Source organism: Peromyscus eremicus, chromosome X, assembly GCF_949786415.1.
Source record: "Peromyscus eremicus chromosome X, PerEre_H2_v1, whole genome shotgun sequence".
Classification (NCBI taxonomy): domain Eukaryota; kingdom Metazoa; phylum Chordata; class Mammalia; order Rodentia; family Cricetidae; genus Peromyscus; species Peromyscus eremicus.
The window spans coordinates 113,962,858-113,989,851 of NC_081439.1; the positions used below are offsets into that span (position 1 = coordinate 113,962,858).

The 26,994-nt window shown below is 42.0% G+C and overlaps 1 protein-coding gene across 2 annotated transcripts; it reads right to left on the reverse strand.

Annotated features, from left to right (window-relative positions):
* Positions 1-26,994, reverse strand: Mospd1 (motile sperm domain containing 1). 2 transcript variants are annotated; one of them, XM_059251072.1, is made up of 6 exons: positions 26,874-26,994; positions 11,070-11,322; positions 10,891-10,966; positions 9,163-9,380; positions 3,109-3,270; positions 1-1,422 (listed from the first exon to the last, which is right to left on the reverse strand). In XM_059251072.1, the coding sequence occupies exons 2-6, from the start codon at positions 11,221-11,223 to the stop codon at positions 1,391-1,393; spliced, it is 642 nt and encodes a 213-aa protein (XP_059107055.1). In that variant the 5' UTR covers positions 11,224-11,322; positions 26,874-26,994; the 3' UTR covers positions 1-1,390. The 2 variants fall into 2 exon arrangements, with proteins under 2 accessions (XP_059107055.1, XP_059107056.1); XM_059251073.1 differs by lacking the exon at positions 3,109-3,270.

Here is a 26,994-nt window from a genome sequence, read left to right on the forward strand (position 1 = left end):
TAGAGCCTCACAAACATGTTTTTATGAGTTCAAAGTTGATTACACTTATGTGCTTTTCAGTCATTATACAATGTACAGACATGATCCACTGAATGATTTATGCTCCATAAATGGTTAAACAATGATTCCCTATGAAATACTAGACAAAAAGCTTCTAGAAGCAGAGTACTGTTTCCTGCAAAAAATCAACTTCAGGCATACATTTGTGTTTACATATATTCCTTGAGAATGCTACATTAGCAGTGCATAAAGTTTATTAAAAAGAGCTAAAAGAGAAATGGATTTTCAAGAGACTCAATGCATTGTGCTTTCAGATAAAAATCCTAAGACAAAAAAGATCAGTTGCTGTGACAAGAACAGTTAAAACTGCACAGATGTCAGAGGTCAGAAAATGCTATAAAGAAATGGAAATAGTTGTGCTTAGGGGACTTTTTTGGTAAATTATTTTAATAAATAAAAACTTAAAAAATGTCTCAGTGACTGATACAAAATAGACACGGGTATCTAGGGCTTTCTCTACTTGGCTTAGAGTTTGAAGGTGAAAAAATCATGTCCTTGGAAACTGCCATCTGACTTTCCTAGTCAGAGCAAGTCACTTACATTCAGGCAAGTAAGAGACTTGGGAGAAAACCAAAAGGTGATTTTCCCCTTAATAACATGAAGGGGTAACCAGAGGTAAAACCAGGATGAACAAAGTCATTTTAAAAAATGTCTACCTTCCTTTAGAACTCTCAGGCCAAACAGAGAAGCCAGTTTACTTGTATGAGGTGCCTGGTGTCTGGACCACAACCTGTTCTGTAGTTCACAAGATGACTTAAATCCATCTTGTCTTCTGTGAGACTCTAGGGTATGTGTGGCCCCCCAGTAAGTCCCTTGCTTTCTCAAGCCTCTCACACACTGCTTGGAACAGATTTGCTTGAAAACCACTACAGCAACTCCTTGCAATGACCGAGGGAGACATGATTTACATAGTAATGCTGATGCACGTGTCTAGCGATGAATGTCACTTCATTTTCAAGCTGCGCGGTTGCTCACTTAGGTCTTACACTTTGAAGGACCCATGACCCTTATCAAAGTGAATTAGGCAAAAAAAAAAAAAAGATGAAAAATAACATTTAAAATTGTTCGCACAATAGGCATAGCTTTTAAAAGAATGTCTTCCAATAATTCCCTCTGTATCACTTGGAAGTATCTTTTTGTTGTCTGGAACATAAAGTGCTAGAGTCCTTCAAATAAAATTAGAGACTAATTGAAAATATATATTATACATTTGCAGTTACTTGAAATCATTCATAATTTGTAGTGTGTTAATGGAGTGAAATAGAGATAAAAGGCAGTCCACATTCATATTTAAGATAAATTTACTTCAGAAGTCAGTTGTAATCCTTGCTCATGTTCTAAGTATAGCCATTGTGATAAGACCTGGAAGGGAAAAAAAATGGAGGACAGTTAGAGAAATGCATTTTACCAAATCTACCATTCAATAACAATTGTTTGGAGCTCGGCAAGCAAATAAAATATAGTGCCACAGGCAGGCACTCTACCAAAAACTCAAAGTCGACTTGAATTTAGTTGATGTTATACAGAAGAAATGCAATTTACAACAATAGGCAGTCACTGGATAGATTTAATGAAATCCCTTACGTCTGGTCATAGCTAATTTCACTATCAAACATACCTCCTATTTTATCCAGTCATATCAGCCGTAAGAACAGCAGACATGCCATTTAAAGTGTCTGTAAAACCAAACAGACTTCAACAGCCTATTTATGGCAGGGCTTTAGGGCCACAAAGACACAGCAGCACAATGTTTCCATCCTCTCTCACTTTTTTTTTTTTTTTGAGACAAGGTCTCTCATGGAACTCACTCTGTAGACCAGGCTGACCTTGAACTCACAGAGCTCCGCCTGCCTCTGCCTCCCGAGTGCTGGCACTAAAGGTGTGTGTAAGCACACTGGCTTGCATGCTCAGTCTTATATGAATGTCAGGAGGTAATAAAGAGGAGCACAGCGAAGGAAGATGACTGCCTAGGACTGAAGCAGTCAGAAACACTGTCTCCAAACAGAACACCAGCTAAATCTCAGAAGATGGACAGGAAAGAAGATACAGAACAAAGGCGGACATTTCAAGAAAGGGTATGGCATGATCAAGAGGCCCAGAAATTCCAGATGAGATTTTTCTAGAATCAATGACTACTTCAGCAGGTTCTATTCGAGGATTTGTAAAGCAGAATAGCTAGAAATCAGCTCGGGGAGGTTTGTAAGACAGCACTGTTGTAAACGCCAAGCTGTGCTGTTACACGTTATCCCAGGGACTTTGGGGAACTGATGGAGACCTTTAGAGTAGAGAGACACCATGAAACTGAAATAGAAGAGAAATCACCTCATGACAATGTGATGGACGGCTGAGGAATGAGGTCAAAGGGGGAGAACGGGGAGAGTAGGAACACAACGGGAGAGTAGAAAGAGAAACACTGAAGTAAAAGAAAGAAAGAAAGAAGCAAAACCGAAACCCAGGTATGACGGCACACACGCCTGTAATGCCAGCTTCTGGGAGGCAGAAACAGGAGGATTCCTGTGAATTTGAAGCTAGCCTGGGATACACAGTAAGCTCCAGGACAGCATGGACTAAAGTGAGACCCTGTCTCAGAACAAATGAAAAAATGAAACACATGCAAACAAATAAAAGTAAAAAAAGAAAGCCCAGTGTGGTGGTGTATGCTTGCAAGCCCAGAACTGGGGAGGTGAGCAGGGGGAGGAAGGTCAGGAGGTCACGGAAAGCCTGGGCTGCAGGAGACCTTGTCTCAGGAAAAGAAAAGTGGAACAAAAGAGCCCTCCAGGGAACACTGAGTGCAAATCCAAGGAAAAATGGCACGAAAGTAGAGGTGTCAGGAGAACATGAGGGAAGGAAAGACTTTTGAAAGACTTTCTCTTCTAGTGGAGGCTGGCCTCAAACTATGAGGTGAGATGACTCTGAACTCCTCATTCTCCTTCCTCCACCTCCCAATTACACATGCCCAACTTGAATGTATGTGTTTTATAAATATTTGATAACATTGGAAACCAGTAACCCCTCAGATCAGTACCAAAGCATCTGTAGAACCCTTACCTAAGATATAAGCAGCCACTAATTTTTGATTCACACTTAAGTGGAGGTAGAGAGGCACCAGCGATTCCATATCCCCCAGAGTAGGCAGCATCAGGGCCGCAATACATATCACACCCAGGAAGACAGTTAGCAAACTAGGTCCTGAAGAGACCGTTCTGTTTTCTGTATTAAAAAAAAAGAAGAAGATAATCTCTGAGCTTGCTTCTAAAACCAATATAAGATGAAAGTCAGAAGTTCCTCCACAGATACGGGCCAGCACGCATCAGGACTGTGTTTCAGCTATTTCTGTCAACCCTTCGCCGCTACTCTAATCCCATGGAGACCTCCATGTTGCACTTATATGGAAGTCTATAATTTAACCCTCAGTCATTATGCATTGGCCTCCTTAAATGGTAAAGGGAGGTCATGAAAAGAACAGTGATTACAAATTCCCCAACCCCCTGACTGTAGTCTACAGTAGAAAATAGTCTTTCAAGTGTGTATCATAAATACCTTTATGATTTCCTTTGTTTGTTCTCTCTATGTAGTCCTGGCTGTCCAGGAACTCAAAATGTAGATCAGGCTGGCCTCAAACTCACGGAAATCCACCTGCCTCTGTTTGCCCAGTGCTGGGATTAAAGGTATGTGCCACCAAATCAAGAATGGTTTTCGCCGGGCGGTGGTAGTGCACGCCTTTAATCCCAGCACTCAGGAGGCAGAGGCACGTGGATCTCTGTGAGTTTGAGGCCAGCCTGGTCTACAAAGCGAGTTCCAGGAAAGGCTCAAAGCTACACAGAGAAACCCTGTCTCAAAAAACCAAAAAAAAAAAAAAAAAGAATGGTTTTTAACTCTATGGATGACTACTGTACTAGTATGTACACCAAAGAGAAAGCAAACAGATAGTTCTAAAAGAATGTGCTAGAAATAAATGGACATTTCAATATTTTCTTCCTGTACACCAGGGGATTACTTGGCTATCCCAGGAAGTCCTGATTTAAGATGGCTCAACTTGACACTGGTGGGCATGCAGTAGGCATAACAGAAACCACACCCCAAATTGTGACTTTCAATTGGCATATGGTATGACAGTTAGGATACTGGGCTTTGGCAGCAAGCTACAGAATTCTGTTGGCATAGCCATCCCAAGAGGAAAACACCAACACCCTGCAATGGATTGTGTATTCAATGCTTTTTCCACAGATAACATGTTCAGTCTATAATGGGCTAACTGGGACAAATTGGGGATTTTAAATAGTCAAACTCATAGAATCAGCGAGAATTGTGGCTTCCCAGGACTTGGGAGAAGAACCTAATGGGAGCTGTAATTCAGTTCACACAAGTCTCAATCCTATGAGATTTACATGTCTAAAGATACACTCTGTCACATAGGACCTATATTTAACAACACTATATTTGGGGTGGTAGTAGTGGCGCATGCCTTTAATCCCAGCACTCAGGGAGGCAGAGGCAGGTGGATCTCTGTGAGTTTGAGGCCAGCCTGGGCTACAGATCGAGTTCCAGGATGGTCAAGACTACCTAGTAAGACCCTGTCTCAAACAACAAAAAAATGCAATACTCTTTTATACACCTAAAAATTAGTTGAGAACCCGATGTAGTAGTGTAGGCCTATCATCCTAGCACTAAGGCTGAGGTCAGAGGATCATAAGTTCAAGGCCAGCCTATGATAGATAGCATACTTTAATCTCCTGTTGAATATTCTTAAAATAAAAACGAAATATGACCAAACACGGTGGCTCACACCTGTAATCCTATGTATTCCAGAGGAAATGGCGGCACAAGTTGGTGATTCCATCTATTTCAGATGCTGAGGCAGGAGCTTTGAAACTATAAGGCCAGCTTGGACAACTTAGTGAGGCTCTGTCCCAAAAATAAATCCAGGGCTAGAAAGATGACTCATTGGGAAAAGTGCTTGTTGTACAAGCATGAGGATCTGAATTTGACCCAGAACCTCTGCAAAATCTCTCAATCTCTCTCTCTCTCTCTCTCTCTCTCTCACACACACACACACACACACACACACACACACACACACACACACACACACCCCTGCTGTCAAGCCTGATGTGACACAGTTCTGAGTGTATATCTACGATATATATCCATCTTTTGAAGAAACCCAGTGTGATGGCTAATCTTGGTTGCCAACTTGACTACATCTGAAAGTAACTAAAACCCAAGCAGCTAGGTATACTGTTGAGTTAATTTTCTTGGTTGGATTATTTGAAGTGGGAGATCCACCCTAATTCCAGATCATTTGAAGTCAGAAGATCCACCCTAAATCTGGGCCAGACATTCTGGTGGCATCCCACATAAAAGGACTTGGAAGAAGGAAGCGCATGCTTTCTGTCTGCTTGCCCTCACGCTCATTGGTAAGCTCACGTATCCTGCCTGACCCATTCTTTCGATGGTGTTATAACCTACTTGTTCAGGATTCCAACACTGACTGAAAACTGGCAGCTCTCTAGGATGACCCTGGTACTCCAGCACCAGATTGGGACAGTTGAGACATCCAGTTTCAAAAACTGGACAGCTACTGGATCCTTGGCCCTTCTCTCAGAAAACAGCCTTTGTCAGACTACTTGGACCACAGCAAACCACCCTAATTAATCCATATACATACATACATACACACATATACATATACTATATACACTATAATATATAGCAGATTTTATATACACTAGTTCATTCTATCAGTTCTGTTCCTTAGAGAACCCTGACTAATAACCCAGTAACAGCATTTTTCTACCATGTACCTTTCCCCACTAATCTTCCTTTCATTAAAAGGAATAGCCAAGAGCAACACAATTTGTGTTTTATTAATGAAATAATGCTGTTCATTCTATTATTAAGTGGCACTTTTCTAAATTATTAATACCTTAGCTATTGTGAAATTTAATTGAACTTCACTAAAGCTAAATAGGTAAAACAAAGTCAAATTTCATAGCAATGATTGCTTGGGATGAAACAATGGCATAAATAACTTTAAAAACCCTTAGTTCATAAGCAAACAACTTTGTAGTTACATCTACTGCAAGACTGATTTTAAGGAAAGTATAACAACTACACCATTGACTGTAAATTAAAATAAAGATGATTTCAAAGAGCTGGGTGTGGTGGCAAACACTTGTAATCCAAGCACTTAGGAGACAGAGGCAGGAAGATTGCGTAAGTTCAAGGCAAGGCTGCTCTACATAGCAGATTCCAGGCAGTTTGGGTTACACAGCAAGACTCAGTGAGTTTGAGGCTAGCCTTGAAATTCCAATCTGGGTGTGGTAGCACACAGCTATAATTGTACTTGGGAGATAAAGGTGGGAAGATGAGGAGTAACTTGGGTCTACAGAGCAAAACCCTGTCTCAAAGAAAAATAATAAAGACAAAACAATGTCCTCCATCATCTCTTCCTATAGATAGCACTACTGACAACTTTCAGATTTTATAAATGCCCACATAAACATGTAAAATAGGGGCCGGAAAGATGCTCCATGGATAAAGTGCTTGCTGTATCAATATAAAGACTTTGAGTTTGAATTCCTAGAACCTACACGAAGCTGGACACAGCAAATTTGTCTGTAATTCCAACAGCAAGGTGGGAGGCAGAGACCTGCTGAACACAGCTGTGAATAAGAGATCCTGCCTCAAACAAGGTAGACTGACCCCTGAGGTTGACCCCTACATATACTATGTCATGCATACACCTGCTCCACACAGAACCGCCCACATATACACATCTTATACATGCAAAGACAAAAATGTACAATTTTATATAAATAGTATATGATATACATATATACATACATATATGTGTGTGTGTATATATACATATACATATATATACATATATATATATATAACTGCTTTCTCCCTATACTAACGTACTTGAAACTTTTGAAAAGATTTAATTACTTTTATTTTATGTATATGAGTGTTTCACCTGTATATATGGCTATGCACCACATGTGTGCCTGGTGAGTATGGTGGCCAGAAGAGGGTGTCAGATCCCCTGGTACTGGAGCTACAGGCAGTTGTGAGCCACCATGTGGGTGCTTGGCATCCAACCTGGGTTCTCTAGAGGAGCAGCAAGTGCTCTTAACTGCTGAGCCATCTCCCCAGCCCCATATTTGATGAAGCTTTTTGCACTTCATTCTAACAGATCCTTGTGAATGCCTGCCTGACATTCCATTTCCTCAACAGTCATACCATAATCAATTCGCAACTGTTGGTTTCAGGTCACTTTCAGCTTTTTATTTTTATGAACAATAATACAGAACATCATTTTCTGAAGCCAGAAGGTGCAGACTCCAATGTGTGTGATAAAGCCTTTGCAGTTCATTATTAATGCATGTAATTAAGAAAAATCTACCAATATTCAGCTCTACCTTTTAAAAATGTCCTTAATAGCCTTGGCTAGTATTTTATGAAAGCATATTTTATGTATTTCTCTTAATTTTACAGTTTATTTTTATTACATGAAAAGATCCATAAAATATAAAACTATTTTTATTATGCAGGCAACACTTACATAAGCAAACTTGTTAAGTATATGAAACTGTAGGTGGCTTTTTTCTTTTTAAAATTGGTTAGTGCTGTGTAGTTTGTTATTTGGGGGGAGCAGGTTCTCATGTGGCCCAGGCTGGCCTTACACTCTCTAACGGAGGATGACTGTGCTCCGTCCCTGGGATTTACATGGTAAAGGGAAGCACCGAGTCCTACAAGTTGTCCCCTGACTGAGGACCACTCTGAACTCCTAATCCTATCGACTCTACCTTCCATCACCTACCAAGGAAGGGCTGAGATTAAAAGGCCTGGGAGCGCCACACCAGTCAAATGTTCTCTTTCATCCAAAGATAAAAAGATGGCCCTGTCAACGAACAGTTACTGCTGGGAAGCTAATACCTAGTCCATAGTTCTGGGATTAAGCAGAAAGTCTACGCACTCCCTGTGCAGAATGGAAAAACTTCAGAGCCACACCAAAAAGATAGCACTTCCTGTCTTCTACAATAAATATTTGAAGATGAACATACTGATAGATGGTTGATATAATGACAAGGACATTTATAAAATATCCCCAATATAAGCTTCAGTTTCTTTCCTTTTTATTTTGTTTTAATTTACTTTTTAGTTTTAATTTATTTTAACTTCATATACACGTACTATATTTACAAAATGGTTTTTTTCTTTGTTTTTGTTGGGGATGGAACCTAGGGCCTTGCTCATGCTGGGCACATGCTCCACTACTGAGTCACTTCCCGAGCCCTTTCTCTGTTTTGATAGAGTCTCACTAACTTGTGGCAATCCTCCTGCTTCAGCCTCTAGCAGGCTGGGATTACCAGCCTGTACCACCACTCCTGACTTTTACATTTCAGTTTTACAGACAGCTAGTACCACATTCATGTATCATTCTCTGAAAAGACCTTTGTTTTTCTATGTAAACTTTTATCTCCCTACTCTTCTATCAGGATTGGAGGACAATAATTAGACGTTAGAAAAAAGGGGGAATGCTATCGGAAAGTTGGATATGAGGAGAGTGTCATTGTTGAAAATATATATCATAGTGATTCTGAGTATCTAAGCTGGAAGGAAATGAGGAATGGAGAGGGATTCAATTAATAGCCCACAGGGGATATTATAATCTACTTAGTTTAATTAACTTCAACTTTAATGAGATTTTTTTTCAAAATAATATGAACAGCATACTAAGCTTGGCCTATTGCCAAAATGAACCTCTCTCCTCCTTTAAACTAATTAAATGAAAAAGGATATAGGAAAGTCATAGAAACAATAGTATATAATTGCTAAATTGTACCGGTATTATAAAGTTGGTACCCGCCTTCTTTAAGTTTATATATATTGGAGATATATGGCATTTCATACATTTCAAAGCCTAGGATGGCAATCGTCTACCCCTTCTACCTACTGTAGCAGGCACGCCGCTCTTCCCTGAAGCTCCATTTGCTGACTAGGTTGAAAGTGGTTATCTTGTTAGTAGTCTTAGCTCCATGGATTACAGCTGGAAGTCTACAGGGCTTTAAGGGGCTTTAAAAACAATACTACCTGGTTGACACGACTGCTCAAAAAATACACTTTCGGTTAAATGTTCCTTTATTCTTTTCTCCTCTTCTTCCTTCTGTTGTTCTTTCGCAGATGGGAGGAGAGTAGCAATAACCTCTTTCCTTCCTAAAGCCTTCCTCTGGCTTTGCTCAGAAACTTGGAGGCGGAATTTGTCTATCACACCATAGTGACAGGATCGAACATCTCTATGACGAATCACACTGAAAAGAGCAAAACAATAATAATAATAATAATAATAATAATAATAATAATAATAAATAATTACAAAGTCTGTTTAGGTGTCTGGGGACCTATCAAACAGAAGGCATCAGAAATTTCAATAGGGTAAAAATAATCTTTCTGACTATAACTAAATACTCAAAATTTGCTAATGATGCTGGAAAAAACTAACTATATAGTCTAAGGGAAAAAATGGGCAATTGTGAACTATTAGATGAACATTGAACCCAGGGCCTCAAACATGCTGAATAAGCAAGCAGTCTCCTATTGAGTTATGTCCTCAGCCCAGAATCAAGTCTTGAGTAAAAGAATGATAAAGAAAGTTGCCTTTAGCAGTGAATTTTTTCTGTACATCTGCTGAAGATTTCTTTCCTAAATTGGAACACATAAAATAGTTTCTTCCTCACAAATATAATAAATTCCTATTGTTACTTATCTGTGATTGAAGTAAGAATATTCCCTTTATTGTGCCTGGTTCTTCTGAGGGAATGCAAACACAGTTAGGTCACGGGTAGTGTGTTCATTTGGTAGGACCGCATTTCTTTGGAATATCCTTGCTTATTGTGCACTGAATGACAACCCAAAGCAATGTGCAAAAATCTGCTCTAAAAAAACACTTCCCCTACGGCAGTGGTTCTCAACCTTCCTGATGCTGCGACCCTTTAACACAGTTCCTCATGTTGTGGTGACCCCCCCCCCACACACCATAAAGTTATTTCGTTGCCACTTTATAACTGTAATTTTGCTACTGTTAAGAATGTAATGTAAATATTTTTGGAGACAGAGGTTTGCCAAAGGGGTTGCGACCCACAGGCTGAGAACCACTGCTCTATGGCCTTGAGCTGAGGAAAAGGCTGCCTCTCGTAGAAGACTTTGACAAATACAGCTTGACTTGGTAGCTTAAATTAAGGGCTGGCCAAGTGGATTCATTTGGTCACCACTAGTTTCTAAAGCAAAAATTCAATCTGAACAGCTTGAACAAACAATCATCTGATACTCTACAATGAAATTATCTGGAAGCACTCAGATAACCTTTTACAGATGAGCAGGTACACACACTCGCTGCCTGTTTAGATTCAATTCCAGGCTTATTAGTTGAATCATTTCAGATGATCTTATACTGCGATTGTTCTAGAATGTAGTATTTATTCATTTCACAAATGTCACTATAATAGCAGGATGTCTCAAAGAAAGCTAAATTCTCTATTATAGCTGAAGAAGTTTAAAGGAATAAGCCAGAACTTGACCATAAACATCTCTGCCTCAACCAAAACAATGAGGAATTATTAAAGAAAATGGTGGCTCAGACTGTTTAAGTATTTGATTACTTTATATAGAATCCTCCAGAAATGTCTTAAATTTTGATAAACTTTCAGCCCCAAATTAAAAAAGAGTAGAAACACAAAGTGAAGAATCGCTTTGAGAAGACCATTTTAAAGTTCAGACACACACATCCACACACTGAGAGCATGTTACATGAGTCTGACTTACATATCCACACAGCACTGAGGCTTCACAGCACCTGCAGCGTCAACGACAACATACTTATTTGGAGTCGTACATAAAACTGAAAGAAAAAGTCACAATGCCATTAGTGTGATTAAATCAATTCATTTTTACAGGTAACAATTAGTAGGACCTGGTTAAAATTCGGAGACTAGGAGACTCACCTTTGAACTTTAAGGCAAATTCATAGGGGTTGTACAGAGTCAACACTTGCTTATGTGTTGACTGATCATCTGCATAAAATATCAGCTCCGTGGGAAACACAAAAACAGGAAGGTTTCCTTCCACTAACTCTGGTTGTCTTTTTTGTTGATGCATTGGCACTGAATCCCCCTTGCTGCAGCTCTGTCTTTACCGTCTCAAAGCTATTTTGGACTTTCTTAGATTCAGTTAAAAACTCCAAACCATTTTGGCAATCTAGAAATGAGAAAAAGAAACTGCATGATACCAATTTTCAGCAATCTATAGTCACTCTGCCAAAATGGCATATTTAGGGAACAGCAAGACGGTTCAGTGGCTGAAGATGCTTGATGCCATACCAGGCCTGAGGGCCCACAGAGAGCAAGTCAGGTGAGCCGGCCCAAGTCTCCCTCTCTCTCTCTCACACACACATACACGGGGGGGGGGGGGGGGGGGGGAAGGAAGGAAGGAAAGAAAAGAAAAAAGTTAAAGCAAGCTGGGTGTGGTGATGCACATGATGCCTTTAATCCAGAACTCAGAAGGCAGAGGCAGGTAAATCTCGTGTGAGTTCCAGGCCATCCAGGGCTACGTAGTTATGAGATGCCGTGGGTGTTGGGAATTAAACCAGGATGCCCTGGAAGAGCAGACATCTCTCCAGCCCGTAAAGATTGATTTTTATTTATTTGTGTGTATTTGTGTGTGAGTGTGTGTGTATGTCTGTCTGCCTGTCTGACCTGAAGCTGGAGTTATAGGTGGTCTATGTGGGTGCTGGGAACCAAATTTGGGTCTGGAGAGATGGCTCAATTGTTTAGAGTCCTTCCTGCTCTCTTAGAGGACTAGAATTTAGTTTACAGAGCCCACCTCAGATGACTCATAACTACCTGTAACTCTAGCTCTAGGGTATCTGATGTCCTCTTTTGGCCTCCTCAGACACCTCCATACACATGGACATACCCACACACATACACTAAAAATAGAGCCTTTTTAAAAACTAAAACTTTCCATTATTTCTTGTAGAAAACTTAAGAATCACTTTTACACTGACATTAACAATGATTTATATAGTGCTGTGTAGAAGGATGGAGAAGATGGTTCTCTTCATCTTTTTTTTCCTACTGAAACCAAGACAGCCAAGCTGTCTGGGAGCTGAATGACTGTCCTCGCTAAGCAGTCCTTGGCGTTTCCTTTGAAAATTCAGAGTGAGTAAGTGCTCTTTGGCCCACGTGGCCCCGTTCTTCCACTCGTATGTCAAGTTACACAGGCATCAGGAGCGCTGCTTTGTTCCAGTTTCAGAGGCACTTTAGGACTCCTGGGCTGCATTTGAATATGTTCCAGGTAGCTGGAGCTGGCAGAAGGCGGTCTGTCAAATGTGATGCTTCTGCTTCTATTTCCTAATCTCATTGTAAGCAATACTCATATTTAGCAAACCTCCTAAAAGTAACATAAAATACACGGTCTGAGGATGTGGCTCAGTTGGTAGAGTGCCTACCTGGCATGCACAGAACACTGGCTTCAATTCCCAGGATTAGATAAAACCAACTGTGGAGACACATGCCTATAATCCCAGCATTGAAGAAGCAGAGGCAGGGAGTTTCCACAGCACCAGGTTTCTACACCCCCCCCCAAAATGTCCCCAATTCCATTCATCTCTCCAAGTACTCTCTTCTATAACCAGGAAAGGATCCTTGCACTAAGACTGGAACATCAACCGAGCCACGAAAACCTTCAACCTACAATTTGTCCCGCCTACAAGATGTGCTGAGGCAATGGTGACACAGAACTTGTGGGAGTGGCCAACCTATGACTAGTCCAACTTGAGGCCCACGCCATGAGAGGGATCTTACACCTGACACTGCTGGGATGGCCAGGAACCAGAGGCAGGACAGTCCAGAGACCCAGGATAGAACCAAATATGACTGCAAAAAAAAAAAATCAGTGAAATGATTCCTAATGATACTGTGCTGTACTCACTCATATATCAGTGCCCAGCCCAATTGTTATCCAGCAACTTGTGGGACAGATGCAGAGACTCACAGCCCAACATTAGGAGGAGCAAGGGGAATCCTGAAGAAGAAGGGAAGGAAGGATTGTAGGAACCAGAGTGGGTCAAGGACAGCAGGAGAACATGACCCACAGAATCAGCTAAGCAGGGCTCATAGTGGCTCACAGAGACTGAAGTGACAACCACGGACCTTATATGGGTCTGGGCTAGGTCCTCTGCATGTACTCTATGGTTACATAGCTTGGTGTTCTTGTGGGTCCTAACCGTGGGAGTGGGATGTCTCTGACTCTTTTACCTGCTCTTGGGACCTTTTTCCTCCTACTGGATTGCCTCATCCGGTCTCAATATAAAGGTTTGTGCTTATTCTTAACTGTATCTTGTTAGGCCATGTTCAGATGATATCCCTGGGGGGCTGCTCTTTTTTTTGGGGGGGGATGGAGGAGGAATTGATCTGGGGGAGAGGCGAAGTGGAGGAAGGGATTGGGGAGAGTGCAGGGAGGGGAAACTGAGGTGAGGATGTAATCTATGAGAAAAGAATAAAAGTTTACAAAAAAGAAGCAGAGGCAGGAAGAGTAAATTTCAAAGTCCTCCTTGGCTACACAGAAAGTTTGAGACCAGCCTGAGTGACATGAGACTCTGTCTCAAGAAAAAATAATAAAAAATTCAAGGCTCCCAGAACCCCACCACCACCACCCAATGCAAAATTGGGCCAGCCATGGTGATACATACTTGTACTCTAGCACTTGGGAGACTGAGGGAAGAGGACTGCTTGTAAATTTGAAGCTCATGGCCGGGCGGTGGTGGCGCACGCCTTTAATCCCAGCACTCGGGAGGCAGAGCCAGGCGGATCTCTGGGAGTTCGAGGCCAGCCTGGACTACCAAGTGAGTTCCAGGAAAGGCGCAAAGCTACACAGAGAAACCCTGTCTCGAAAAACAAAAAAAAAAAAAAAAAAAAAAAATTTGAAGCTCATGTTGCTGGGCAACACACTGAAGCCCTCTCTCTAAAACCAACCAGCCCACCAAAGTGGAAAGGCTAACACTCCAAAAACATCCAGTGCCTTGCTCACCCTGGATGCTGGCGGGGGGCGGGGGCGGGGGAGTTGGTCCTGCCTCAACTGAATGTACCAGGGCTTTGCTGTCCCCCTATCGGAGGCCCTACCTACTCTTTTGGAGGAAGGGATGGGGAGTGGGTAGGGGTGGGAGGGAAGGCTCAGGGGAAGCAGGATGAAGGATGAGAGGGGAATCTGTGGTTGGTATGTAAAATGAATTTAAAAAATTTTAAATAAAAGAAAGAAAAGAAATCGTCCAGCTTTCATTCTGTAGAACACACTTTTAAAACAGGCTCTAAACCATTACTGTGAGTTGAGCTTCATATATATTCAAAGAGGACTACAACCAATGAACACATTATTTAGTTTTATCAGCTGCCAGGGCTCTGATCCTTAATGAGGCTTTCTGAACTTTCACCAAGATAGGATATGACACCATCATATGTAAAAACGTAGATGGAAGTCATACACAGGCCCTGCCATCAAGACACTCTAAACTGGGGCATAGTGATTCACATCTTTAATCTCAGCATTCAGGGGGCACAGACAGGTGTGCCTCTCTGATTTTGAGGCTAGCCTGGACTATATAGCAAGATCTAGGCCAGGTGAGGCACATACGTAAGATCCCATCTCAAAAACAAAACAAACAAACACACACACACAAAAAAAAACCAAAAATAGAATAAAAGAAAATAAGGAAAAAAAGAATTTCAACCCTGGAGGTGAGGTGTTGTGGTGTACCCCTGTAGTCTCAGGCTTTTTGGAGGCTGAAGCAAGAGGACCCACAATTCGAAGCTATTCTGGGCTACCAAGTGAGACCTGGTCTCAAAAAAAAAAAAGAAAAGAAAAGAAAAGAAAACCAGAGCCGGGCAGTGGTGGCGCATGCCTTTAATCCCAGCATTCAGGAGGCAGAGGCAGGCAGATCTCTGTGAGTTCGAGGCCAGCCTGGTCTACAGAGTGAGATCCAGGACAGGCACCAAAACTACACAGAGAAACCCTGTCTCGAAAAAACCAAAAAAGAAAAAAGAAAAAAAAAAAAGAGAGCTGCACATGCAAAGGCATGGAAGCCTGAAGGCGGGGGGTGGGTGGGGGTGGGGGGGGTGGGGGAAGCAGCAAGCCCCAGGCTGTCTCAGATAATCCCCCAGCTCTCTCCACTACTTCAGAGCGTGTACACAGTTCATGACAATGTTGGCTGTGTTCCTGAGTTTGGTTTTCAATAAGCTGACCGAGCCTGCTGACATTTTTATGAGTAACAATATCTAATGTTTGTATAATTCATAACAGATTACCCAGACTTTTATTAATTACATAGACTGAATGATTAATAAGCTCTTAGATAGAGTGTTGCTTGGACTATACTAAGTGCTAAGTATTTCCTACTATTATTGGTCATAGTGATATATTTAATTATGAATAGACCAGCCTGAAACAAACAAACAGAAAATCCAATATCATCAGGCTTCCTGCCTTCCAGTCCAGTATTCTTTGCACTATACCAAAATATTTTCACAAGAGAAAGAATATTTTGAAAAGTATCTGACTCAAGTGATTATAATTTAACATATTTTCTTGGAATCTATTTTTCTTTCCTTTCCATCCTTGTCCACTCTTCCCCACCCCCTACTCCCACTTTCTTTCTCAATTGCACAGCCATGCTCCTGCACCAGCTTCCCAAGTCCTGGGCCTACAGGCAGAAGCCACACAGGGCTCTGCATTTCTCTCTTTTACTCTAAGTCACACACATTGCTATTTGGATAATTCACTCTCAGAAGTTTGCTATATATTTTTCAATACAACAATGAGCTCCGTAAGTTGATTCTTGAGAAACTTGGCTGTTAGGAAGATCCAAATTTGACATGACTCAGTCATACGCTCTGACTCATTCTAAAACTCAGTTCTGAGGGAAAGAGTTTAGGATTACAAGGTAGCAGCTTTAACTTAGAGAAGACATAACCAGGCAGAGCCATCTAGAAAACAATAAAGTTGAATTAAGCCTTTGCTTAATAATACCATGGCCAATTCCAAACAGATTAAGTCTTTAAGTGTTAAAAGAGGAAAGAAAAGCCAAAGTACTAGAAGAAACCATAGAAAATTTAAAAAGAAACTCTCAGGCTAACAATGGGATAAAACTAAACCCAGAAATATTGACAAATTTAGTTACATAAACTTTTTACAAGTACACATGGCTGGCCTGTAATCCCAGCACTTGGGCAGTGGAGGCAGGAGGATCAGAAGTTCAAAGTCAGCCTTACTTGTACAGCAATTTTGAGACCAGTCTGAACAACATGAGAGAGAGCCTGTCACACACAAACAGGCAAATTATTTTATAGGAAAGGGACTTAGCTTACACAAGGCTATTTAATTTAACATCACAAGAGAAACATAAACTAAAGCCATGTTTTGATACATTTTTAAAAGGATATCAGATTAGGGAAAAAAAACCTTATTAGCACATGGTGAGAGAAATCAGAAATCAAGCACACTCTTATATTACTGATGGGGATATAAACTGCAACAACTACTATCCTGCAGAATGAAATACTCATATCCTCAGAGCCACTAATTTAACTTTTAGAATATTTCTGGAGCATATATCCACCACCACCGCCGCCGCTGCCATCACCAACTTATGTGAAGTTACATACGTGAAAGCGTTTATATGACGAGTTAAGTTTTAAAGGAAATGATTTATGTGAAGCTTGGTGAAAAGACCTTGGTACTCAATATAAACTAGTAGTTCATAGCAAAAGACTGGAAACAGTCCAGCTATCCATTAGTAGGGGATTTACTAAAGTGTGCTATATCCACTCATTGAGATACAAGATACCTGTCAAAACAATAGAGAAAGTTCTTTGTGTAGCCAGACATGAATCAAGCCTCACAATGTAAGATAAAGCTGGACCTGCTAACACTGAACTGTAATCTCAGCTACTCAGGAAATTAAAAAAGGAGGATATCAAATTCAAGATTTGCCTGGATACTTAACGGGACTCTGTATCAAAACAAAAAGTCTGTAGTTTAGTGGTAGAACACTTGCCTAGCATGTATGAAGTCCCAGGTTCAATCCCTAGTACCAAATAAAAGATTGACCACAAATAAAAAGTTGGAGAGGGAGAAAAAAGTAAAAAGAGGTCTGGGATAAAGCTCAGTGGTAGGGCCTAGATCCAATTCCCAGCATGCTTTGCCCCACCAAAAGATGTAGAGTTGAATGAGAAAAGCGAGGAGTACCTTGTGAAGCACATACTATCATTTGTATGCAAAGGAAAGAGAAAAGAATGAGTGATGAACTGGGCTTGATGACACATGCCTGTAATCCCAGCATTTCATAGTCTAAAGCAAGAGATCAGGTGTTCAAGGTCAGCCTGAGCTACACAGGGAGTTCCATACCAGCATGGGCTACATGAGATCCCATCCCAAATAAGTAAATAAATAAATAACAAAAATATGTACTTTTCAAGTCTTTTAAGCCAGATGTGGTGGCAAAGGCCATCCTAGTAGGGAAACTGAGGCAGGAGGACTATAGAATGAGATTATCCCCAACAACAACAAAAAGAGGAATGTGAGATGATTCACAAATCTTACTGTGAAGTCAAAAATAACCGCACAGACAAGTGCTAAGCTGCTGTTGTAATTTTAAGGAGAATTTAGTTGGCACAGGTCAGAGGAAGAATTTTATTAGCTTGGAATAAAGGCTTACAAAATTTTATCCTTTGCATCTTGAGGCTTTCTCTTTGTGAGTTAAAGATGCCCTTCCTCATCTCCCCATGAATCACACACAGGCCATCTCCCTGTCAACATTAAAGAAGTGTTTAATTGCTTTTGAGCAGTTTAGTGTTTCTTTTCATATCCCTTTTCCCATCCAGCACTTATCTTGGCTGAGATAGAAGTTGCCCCCCCAACTCCAAGCCGGGGTGATAAGGGAAGAATTAGCACCAGGTCAGCAGAGTAGCATTAGCACTGCCAACAAGCATCATGAAGCACACCACTTACCTTTGATGGATGGTTTCCCGGGAGAGTAATACTTTCTCTTTGCCCTACTCCATATTACAAAATGATAAAGTGCAAAAATCCAGGGGAAAGATTATATACTAAGCTGGCAAAAGCCTTCCTGCAGATCAGTTTATGAAGGTGTTGTCCGAAAGTCCAGTGTACGCCAAGTCAAAGTGTGTTATAGTGCCTCACAGATTAAAAAAAAAATAAAGCCCAGGATGGTTAAGACATTTTCCCAGAGTTGCACAGGTTATTAAAGGCAGAATTATATTGTCCACTCACTCTCTTTTATAGTATTTATCTCCTCTGCATCTCAATTAGAAGGTCCTACCCTCATGACTCTGTTATATGTACCCTAGTCTCAAGTAGCCTGACTCAAACGAAATTTAAATTATCACTGTGTTATCATTTCTTTTTCCTTTTCCTATTCCAGATATTGAACCCAGGGCATTGTATAAGGACTGTATTTGAGACAGGGTCTCACACAGCCCAGGCTAGCCTTTAAGTCCTAATCCTCTTTCCTCTACCTCTCAAGTGCTACGATTACAGGCCTGTGCTACCAGGCCTGGGACCAATGTTGTATTTTTAATGCTCTTGCTTGTATGGATTCAGTGTTTTGATATTTTGTCTCTTCAGTTATATATTAGCCCTAATATCACATTATTTTTATCTTGTTCTAAATTCATGATAAACCCAAGTTCAGTGCAGGCACTTGGAAGACACTGAGGTCATTGGTTTTCCTACAGGTGTCTACTAATAATCAGTTCTTTCATCTGTGAGCATGCGGGGAATGTGCTGTTTACATACAAGGCAGGCAAAGGATCTTAGTTAAAGGCATTTGTGGTGGTTTGCAAGAAAATGGCACCCAAAGGAAAGTGTCACTACTTGGAGGTGTGGTCTTGTTGGAGTAGGTGTGGTCTTGTTGGAGTAGGTGTGTCACTGTGGGGGCTTTGATACCTTCCAGTGTCCCAGACCACTTCCTGTTGCCTGCAAGATATAGACCTCTCAGCTACCTCTCCAGAACCATATCTGCCTGCATGTCGCCATGTTCCCTGCCATGATGGCAATGGACTGAACCTCTGAACTGTAAACTGCCCCCTCAGTTAAATGCTCTCCTTTATAAGAGTTGCAGTGGTCCTGGTGTCTCTTCACAGCAGTAGAAACCCTAACTGAGACAGCACTATATACAGACAGGTGGCTGCTGAACACGGACTAGGGTGAGAGGAAAGAGGGAGGAATCCACACTCCCAGCTGCCTCTCTTCTCCGCCTGCCTTCTGCTTCCCTTTCATCCCTCAGAGTCAATCTGTGCCAGCAGTGTTTATAAATCACGACGCTCCCACATGGCCCTGACCATAAAGGCAGGCAGTCCTGCTGAGAAGAGATATGAGAAACTGCCTTGTCCTTGACCCTCTCCTAAAAGTACAGAACATTCTTGAATAAAATTAGAAAGAAAACTTTATGTATGCACACTACCTTGTGACCAATTTGCAAACTACTCTCCCACGGGAAGCAATGTCAACCCTGAATGGTTTCTCCGGATTGTTTGAGGCAGGGTCTTGCCATGCAGCCCAGGCTAACTTCACACTAGAGGTCACCTGCTTCTGCCTCCTGAATGCTGGGATCCCAGGTGGATGCCACCACTTCTGGCAACATTGCAATTTCCCACTCTTTGCTGTTGGTCCAGATCATTTGCTGTCTTCCTCTTTGCATTGAGCAGAGGAATGGAAAGATAAGAGTTGGGGACAGACAGGGGAGTTTCAAAAGACTTCAACACTGTAGACTTCAAACATTGGGGCTACTGGCAAGCATGGGAACTCCAGTAAAAGTATATTCTCATCCCCTCCGCTTTTGGGAAAATGGAGCCTCTCAGAAGGGCACACGCAGTCCTTCTGGATTCTTGTACTATGGTTCCAAATTTAACCAGTTAAGAACGGGGCTAGAGATGACACAGAGGTTAAGAGCACTTGTTGCTCTTGCACAGGACCCTGGTTCAGTTGCCAGCACCCACATTTGGTGGCTCATAACAATCTGTAATTCCACAGTCAACATGAGATCCAATGTCCTCTTCTGGCTTCTCTAGACACCAGCACACATAAGTGCACATTACATACACTCAGACACACACAAATACACATAAAACAAATAAAGTTTACAAAAAAGTTCAGTATTACTCAAAGTCTAGCCTCCACGCAGCAGGAATTAGTGAGCCATCTGCTTAGCCACAGAGGGCCACCTACTTAAACTACATGTCTCTGGCTCTAGATATTTATTCTGTTTTTCAGCTCCACCTTTAAGTCAGGCCCCTTTTATCTGAGTGCAGGGGCTATCTTAGTCCTCCACACTGGGTAGTTTTGGCCAAAATACGAGAAAAATGCAAATTAGGCAAGAGCACAGTTTTACTACTTTAGGGTCTTTAGTATAAAAGCCCTTTCTCCTCCATGGTATAAACTCAGCAATAAAACATGAATTCCAGCATCACCTATCAGAATTTTAATGCCAGAAATGAAATCATAATGTTCATTTTATATCTTAATGCCCGTTATTCAAGAGCATATTTTTTAGGGTTTTGGAATAATATGTTATCTTCCTTGGTGGAGCTGACTACTACAAATCATACAGAGTCATGAACTAATCCACATTCAAAAATAAAAGCTGAGTAGTGTATATGAAAGACTTTAAAAGAACACCCTAGTCAGGAGCAGGGGGACAGGCCTATAAATTTCAGATAGGAAGATCACAAGTTCAAGGACAGCCTGGGCCACATAACAAGACCCCATATCAAAATAAAATTAGTGGCATAATGCCTATAATCCCAGTACTTGAGATGCACAGGCAAATAGAACTCTGAGAGTTCAAGGTTAGCCTGGTCTACATAACATATCCAGGCCAACCTGGGCAACAAAGTAAGATCCTGTCTCAAAAATAAGTAAAATTAGTGAAGAATGGTGCATTCAAGGCTAACCTGGGCTACATAGTGAACTCCAAGTCAGCTTGGGCTAGAGTGAAACCCTGTCTCAAAAAAAAAAATAAAGAAAAAAGCAAATGAATAGATAAATAAATATATAGGCAAACAAAATTTTTAAAAGGGCTGGGAGTGTGGCTTGGTGGTGGAGAGCTTGCCTAGCACGCATAAAACACTGGAATTGATCTCAAGTACCACACAAAAAGAAATGTCTTTTTGTAACTATATGGCTGTGTATGGTGGCACAAGCCTGCAATGCCAGCACTTGGCATATAGATACAGAAGGGTTACTACAAGTTTGTGGTCAGCCTGGTCTACATAGCGAGTTCCAGACCAGCTAGAGTTACATAGCAAGATCCTGTCTCAAAAAGAAAACAAAGCTGGGGGTGATGGTATACTATTCTAATTCCAGAACTCACAAGGCAGAGATAGGCAGCTCTCTATTACTTTTAGGGCAGCCTGGTCTACGTAGTAAGTTCTAGGTCAGCTAAGCCTACATAGTATAGTGAGACCCTATCTCAAGCAACAACAACACCAAACCCCAAACACACACACACACACAAAAAAAAATAAAATAAAATAAAATACCCCTCTAAACCAAAGACAGCTTTATATCTCCATTTTAATATATGCATTATTTCCACAATTTACAACATTGTTGTGTCTTTGGTTATTACAAGATGTGCAAAGAAAAAATCTATATTAATTCAGTTTATAGAATATGTAGGCTGCTACATGTGGCACATGGAGTTTTAAGATCTTTAATTCCAGGCTTGGGGGAGCACATCATTGAGCCCAACACTCAAGAGGCAGAAACAAAAGGAGTTCTGAACTGGAGGCCAGCCTGATCTACATAGCTAGTGCCAGGCTAGCCAAGGCTACATAGTGAGAGCCTGTCTCAAAACAAAACGAAATAACAATATCTTTAATTTATTCACCATATACTTAGCCTTATTATTTATCAGGAATTATGGTAGGAAACATGAAGAAAAGACGAAAACAATATTTTCATCCTTCATAAGTCCCAGACTAGCAAGAAAAAAAATACAACAGGTGTTAGACTATGATGCTATTGCGATATTAGGACATATATTTAAATACCAGTTGACACAGTGTGCTCTGGGAGCAAAAAATGATGGCCTACATCCAGAGTGAAAAGGATTAATTGCAAGAAAAATGTGCAGAGGCATAAAAGGGACAGGGGCTACTTCACAGTGAGCACACTGCATATTATTTAAATAGGTATGGGTGGCCAGGCGGTCGTGGTGCTCGCCTTTAATCCCAGCACTCAGGAGGCAGAGGCAGGTGGATCTCTGAGTTTGAGGCCAGCCTGGTCCATAGAGTGAGATCCAGGACAGGCACCAAAACAACACAGAAAAAAAAAAGAAAGAAAGAAAGAAAGAAAGAAAGAAAGAAAGAAAGAAAGAAAGAAAGAAAGAAAGAAAGAAAAAGAAAAGAAAAAAATATGTATGGGCATAGTAACAAGCAGAGGGAAAACTGGGAAGGTAAGTTGGAGGTAGATTGTGGAAGATCATTAACTTTCCTATGTTTGGAGCTTGTCAGAAATGGAAATTCGTAGTCCCCACCCGAGACCTACTGAATCAGGAATCCGAAATGGTGGGAATCAAGTTTGTAACGAGCTGTCTGGGTAGCGGTCAGATTCACCAACGTAGAGGACCACTGCTGCAGGCAGTAGGAGACCTCTGAAGGAGTTTTAAGCCACAGAAACTGACCTGATGAGTTTGGAGGTGGGTGAGTGGTGGCCATTGACTATCCAACTCCAACACCTGACTGCAGTGTAGATACAAGACAAAAAAGAACTGTTGGATGTCTATGCCATGAGGAGATGATGTAAGCCGGGGCTAAGGCAGTAGGAATGGAATCAGATTTAAGAGATGTTTCAAGTGACCAAAGGTCACTCAGGTGACTAAAGAACAGTCATACAGATGTGTCACTGACGTGGCTTTTACATAAAAGCTGTAGTCTTGCTGAATCTGTCAATTTATAGACCCCAGAAAAAGGGAGGCTGAGAGCAGTTTCTTATATTTTTGGTTGTGAGCCTGGCCTTTAACGGCTGAGCCATCTCTCCAGCCCCTGAGAGCAGTTTCTATGTGTTTCTTTATAGTCAAGAGCAAGGGTGTCCTGGTTTGTAAAGGAGCCTTCTAGTCTACTTGCTTATCCTGCCTCTCACTGTAAGCTAGTACGTTGACGTACTAACAAATTCATATGTTCTGTGCATTGACTTGGTACGAACTAATCTCTGAGACTGATAATATTATGATGTGCTGACAGAAACTCTGAACCTGGGAAGGCTACAGAGCAGGCGCTGGTTCAGCTGATCAAAGTCAGGTACTGTCAAAGGGAGGCTGTTAACCTCCTCCTCCTCTTCCTCATTTCTTAACACAGCACTAAACTCACAGAACCCGGTTCATTCAGCGGGAAGTTTGAACGGAACTGAGTGAAAGAATTAGCTTTTGGGCTACATACACCCTGAAGGTCAAGAAAGCCAAGCAGAGCTGTTATTTCTAATTTGGGAGGCATGATTTAGCTGGGGCCATCTTCAATTACCTGATGAAAAGCAAGTCAGGTACAGGTCAACCTTTATGGCTAATTGACCTCCTAAAAGGCTTTGGGATTTTTGAGACGGAGTGTCACTATATAACCCAGCTGGTAGTGTAGATTAGGCTGGCTCAAACTCACATAGACCCACCTGCCTCAAGACTCTTGCAGGATACAATTCCTGTTTTCATCATGGTTCTGGACACCTCTTGTTACTTCATGCTTTTTAGTTGCTACCAATATCTTGCCTTATTTGGCCAACACATTTGTCCAAAAATGTTCACAACTGCACACTGGCCAGACACGGTGCCTCACACCTGTACTCCCCACATTTGGGAGCCTATGGCAGACAGATTGTCTAGACTTTGAAGCTGACCTGGATTACATGAACTCCAGGCTAGACAGGAATTCATATAAGACTGTCTCAACCCCTCCACCTCAAACTGTACACTTTTAGGTAACTTGAGAGCTAGAGAGGTCCACAGAAATGATAATGAAAGCCTCGTAACAGAGATGAAGAAATTGAGGACTTAAAGAATAAATCACTTAATATATTTATTCTAAGTAAAGATACTCCCAAGCCGGGCGGCGGTGGTGCACATGCCTTTTATCCCAGCATTCGGGAGGCAGAGGCAGGCAGATCTCTGTGAGTTCGAGGCCAGCCTGGTCTACAAAGCAAGTTCCAGGACAGGCATCAAAACAACACAGAGAAAGCCTGTCTCGAAAAACAAAAACAAAAACAAAGATACTCCAGACTGCTAAAGAGGACAAGACAGCCTTTAGAACATCATTGGTAATCTTCATTTCTAGCTTTTAGGAGAGATTAAAATGTTCCCTATTTTTTTATCTTAAAAAGCCCCCTTTTTGGCTTTGTTAGGGTTTTTGTTTATTTGTTTTTTGGTTTTGTTTTGTGTGGGGGTTTTTTTGTTTGTTTGGTTTGGTTTTTTGAGACAGGGTTTCTCTGTGTAGCTTTGTGCCTGTCCTGGAACTCACTCTGTAGCCCAGACTGGCCTTGAACTCACAGAGATCCACCTGGCTCTGCCTCCCGAGTTCTGGGATTAAAGGCGTGTGACTCCATCACCTGGCTTTGTTTTGTTTTGACACAGTCTATTATGTAGCTCTGGCTGTCCTGGAAATCATTATGTAGACCAGGCTGGCCTTGAACTCAGGAGACTACCCAGCTTATCTTAAATCTTTTTAAAAAACAACAAAGAGAGTAGGACGGTGGTGGTGGCACACGCCTTTAATCCCAGCACTCGGGAGGCAGAGGCAGGCGGATCTCTGTGAGTTCAAGGCTGGTCTGGGCTACAGAGTGAGTTCCAGGACATCCAGGGATACACAGACAAACCCTCTCTCGAAAAACCAAAATAAATAAATACAAAATGGAAGAGTAGCAATATTTTGTGACATCCCCTATGTAGTAGCCCTGCCTGTCCTGGAACTCCCTATGAAGACTGAGCTGGCCTACAACTCACAGAGATCCATCTGCCTGCCTCTGCCACCTAAGTACTGGGATTAAAGGCATGTGCTAGCACACTCAGCTCATAATTTCTTTATTGGGCTTAGTAAGGAATGGGATGGGTTTGTAGTTTCTTATTTCATGTTTTCAGACAGTAGGCTTGAATGTAAATTCCTTATGAGAAAAAAATATATGTATATAGTATTTGAGAAGACTAGACATGAACAATTTATGGAAGATAGGTGTAGTATCTATTTTCTGTCTTTGCTTGTTAAGGGTTTACTACTCTATACTGAAATACTGCCGATCACACTTGATTATATACTATATGTAAAGGGAATCTATCACAACCATTTCTCACAGATTTGAAAAATTCTAAAATTTCAAGTACCCTGGCACGTTAGGAAACCACTGTTGCTATGTGAGTTCCACATGTCCTTCAGAAAATGGTTTAATCTCACATCCTGTTTGAGTGTATAGACTGTACAACTTTAAAGACACATCGGGCCGTTTCCTGTTTTCCAAACTCACCACTGATCTGTCCCAAATACATGTGTAATCGAAAAGCTGGGTGTCTACCTACCCCTTACTCAATTTCCTGAATGGAGTATTTAATAGGCAAAGAGATTTCCCAATACTTACAGGAAGTGTAGAAAAGATTTTCATCACTATGAATGTGTTAAATCCCATGTGTGCCTTTCCCGAAAGAGTAGACTTTCCCCTTCTGTCTGGAATTCACATTAAGAACAAAATGCGTTCCAAAAGAACAGGACTGCCTTTTAGGCAAAATTAGGGAACTTGAATTTTTCAGGATTACTTCTCTTCATTTCCTTAAAGGACAAAATGCTAGGACCCTTTTCACTTCATATTTGCCCTGTGACTCTCCCAAGTGAAATTTCCTTCAATTCTACTGGGACAGCAATGCTACTTCAGCAGGAGAAAGACAAATGTCAGTTACTTTCCTCAAAGGGGAACCACAGAACTTTAAAGGCTGAGGTCTAGGGTGAGACTAAAACCCTCCTTAAGACATCAGCCCCACCTGCTTGGGGCCCAGCCTTCACAGCTCTTTCCCCACGCTGCCCGGCTCCATGTGAAACTGGTCATGTGAGCCTGTTTACAGCTGAGCAGCTGGTGCAACCATCAGGATCCGTGCAGAAGTCCAGGGAGGGGTAAGGATACAGGCCACGTACCCCCTCTCTCCCCTATGATTCCAAGACGTTTGCTTCCACCACAACCCTCCCCGTTTCTCCACCTCCTTTCATGTCCCTTCAGGCAAAGCCATCCCGGGACGCTTGGCTCCAGCCCCCGCCCCCACCCCCATTTCCTCGCCTGGGGGACCGGCTGAACTGCAGGAAGGGCGAGGACAGTGTCACCCCGAACAGGGTAGTCAACTGACTTCCCTCCCGCAGCCCTCCAGGCAATGTCCGCCAAAGAGTTGTCCCTAGAGCCGCATCCCCAGGGCAACTGAACTCTGCCAGGCAGGCAGCGGGAAGCTTGGGAGGCTGCCTTTGCCCAGGCAGGGGCAGCTACACATCTGCTGGCCCGACCCTGCGGAAGGGCCACCAGCAGTCAGAGAGCGGTGGACCGGCTCCCCGGTCCCAGCCACCCACCGCAGCCAGGCACCGGGCAGCCCTGCTGTCAGTCACCGAGCCAAGCTCTGGCTGCGGGTCCTGGGCATTGTCTACCCGGGGGGCCTCGGCTACGTAAGTTCCACGTTTCCTCTCAAGTCAGAGGAAGTGGGTGACGGGACACTGGGGGACTCTCACCTCAGTACCAGTGGCTTCCTCGCAAAGCAGCTGCGACTGCTCCTTGCTCCTTTGTCAGCGTCTCCAGACTGCACTGCCTGCTGGGATACGGGAGGACTCAACTGCCACCTCTCCCCGCCCA

Bases quoted from the DNA above. Each gene is read 5' to 3' on its own strand.
- Mospd1 (XM_059251072.1), bottom strand. From the start codon at position 11,223: ATGCATCAACAAAAAAGACAACCAGAGTTAGTGGAAGGAAACCTTCCT. The intron at 9,381-10,890 runs GTAAGTCAGACT...TGCTCTTTTCAG, and splicing joins CCTCAGTGCTGTGTGGATAT to TGTGATTCGTCATAGAGATG. The intron at 1,423-3,108 runs GTAAGGGTTCTA...TTTCCCTTCCAG, and splicing joins AGTGGCTGCTTATATCTTAG to GTCTTATCACAATGGCTATA.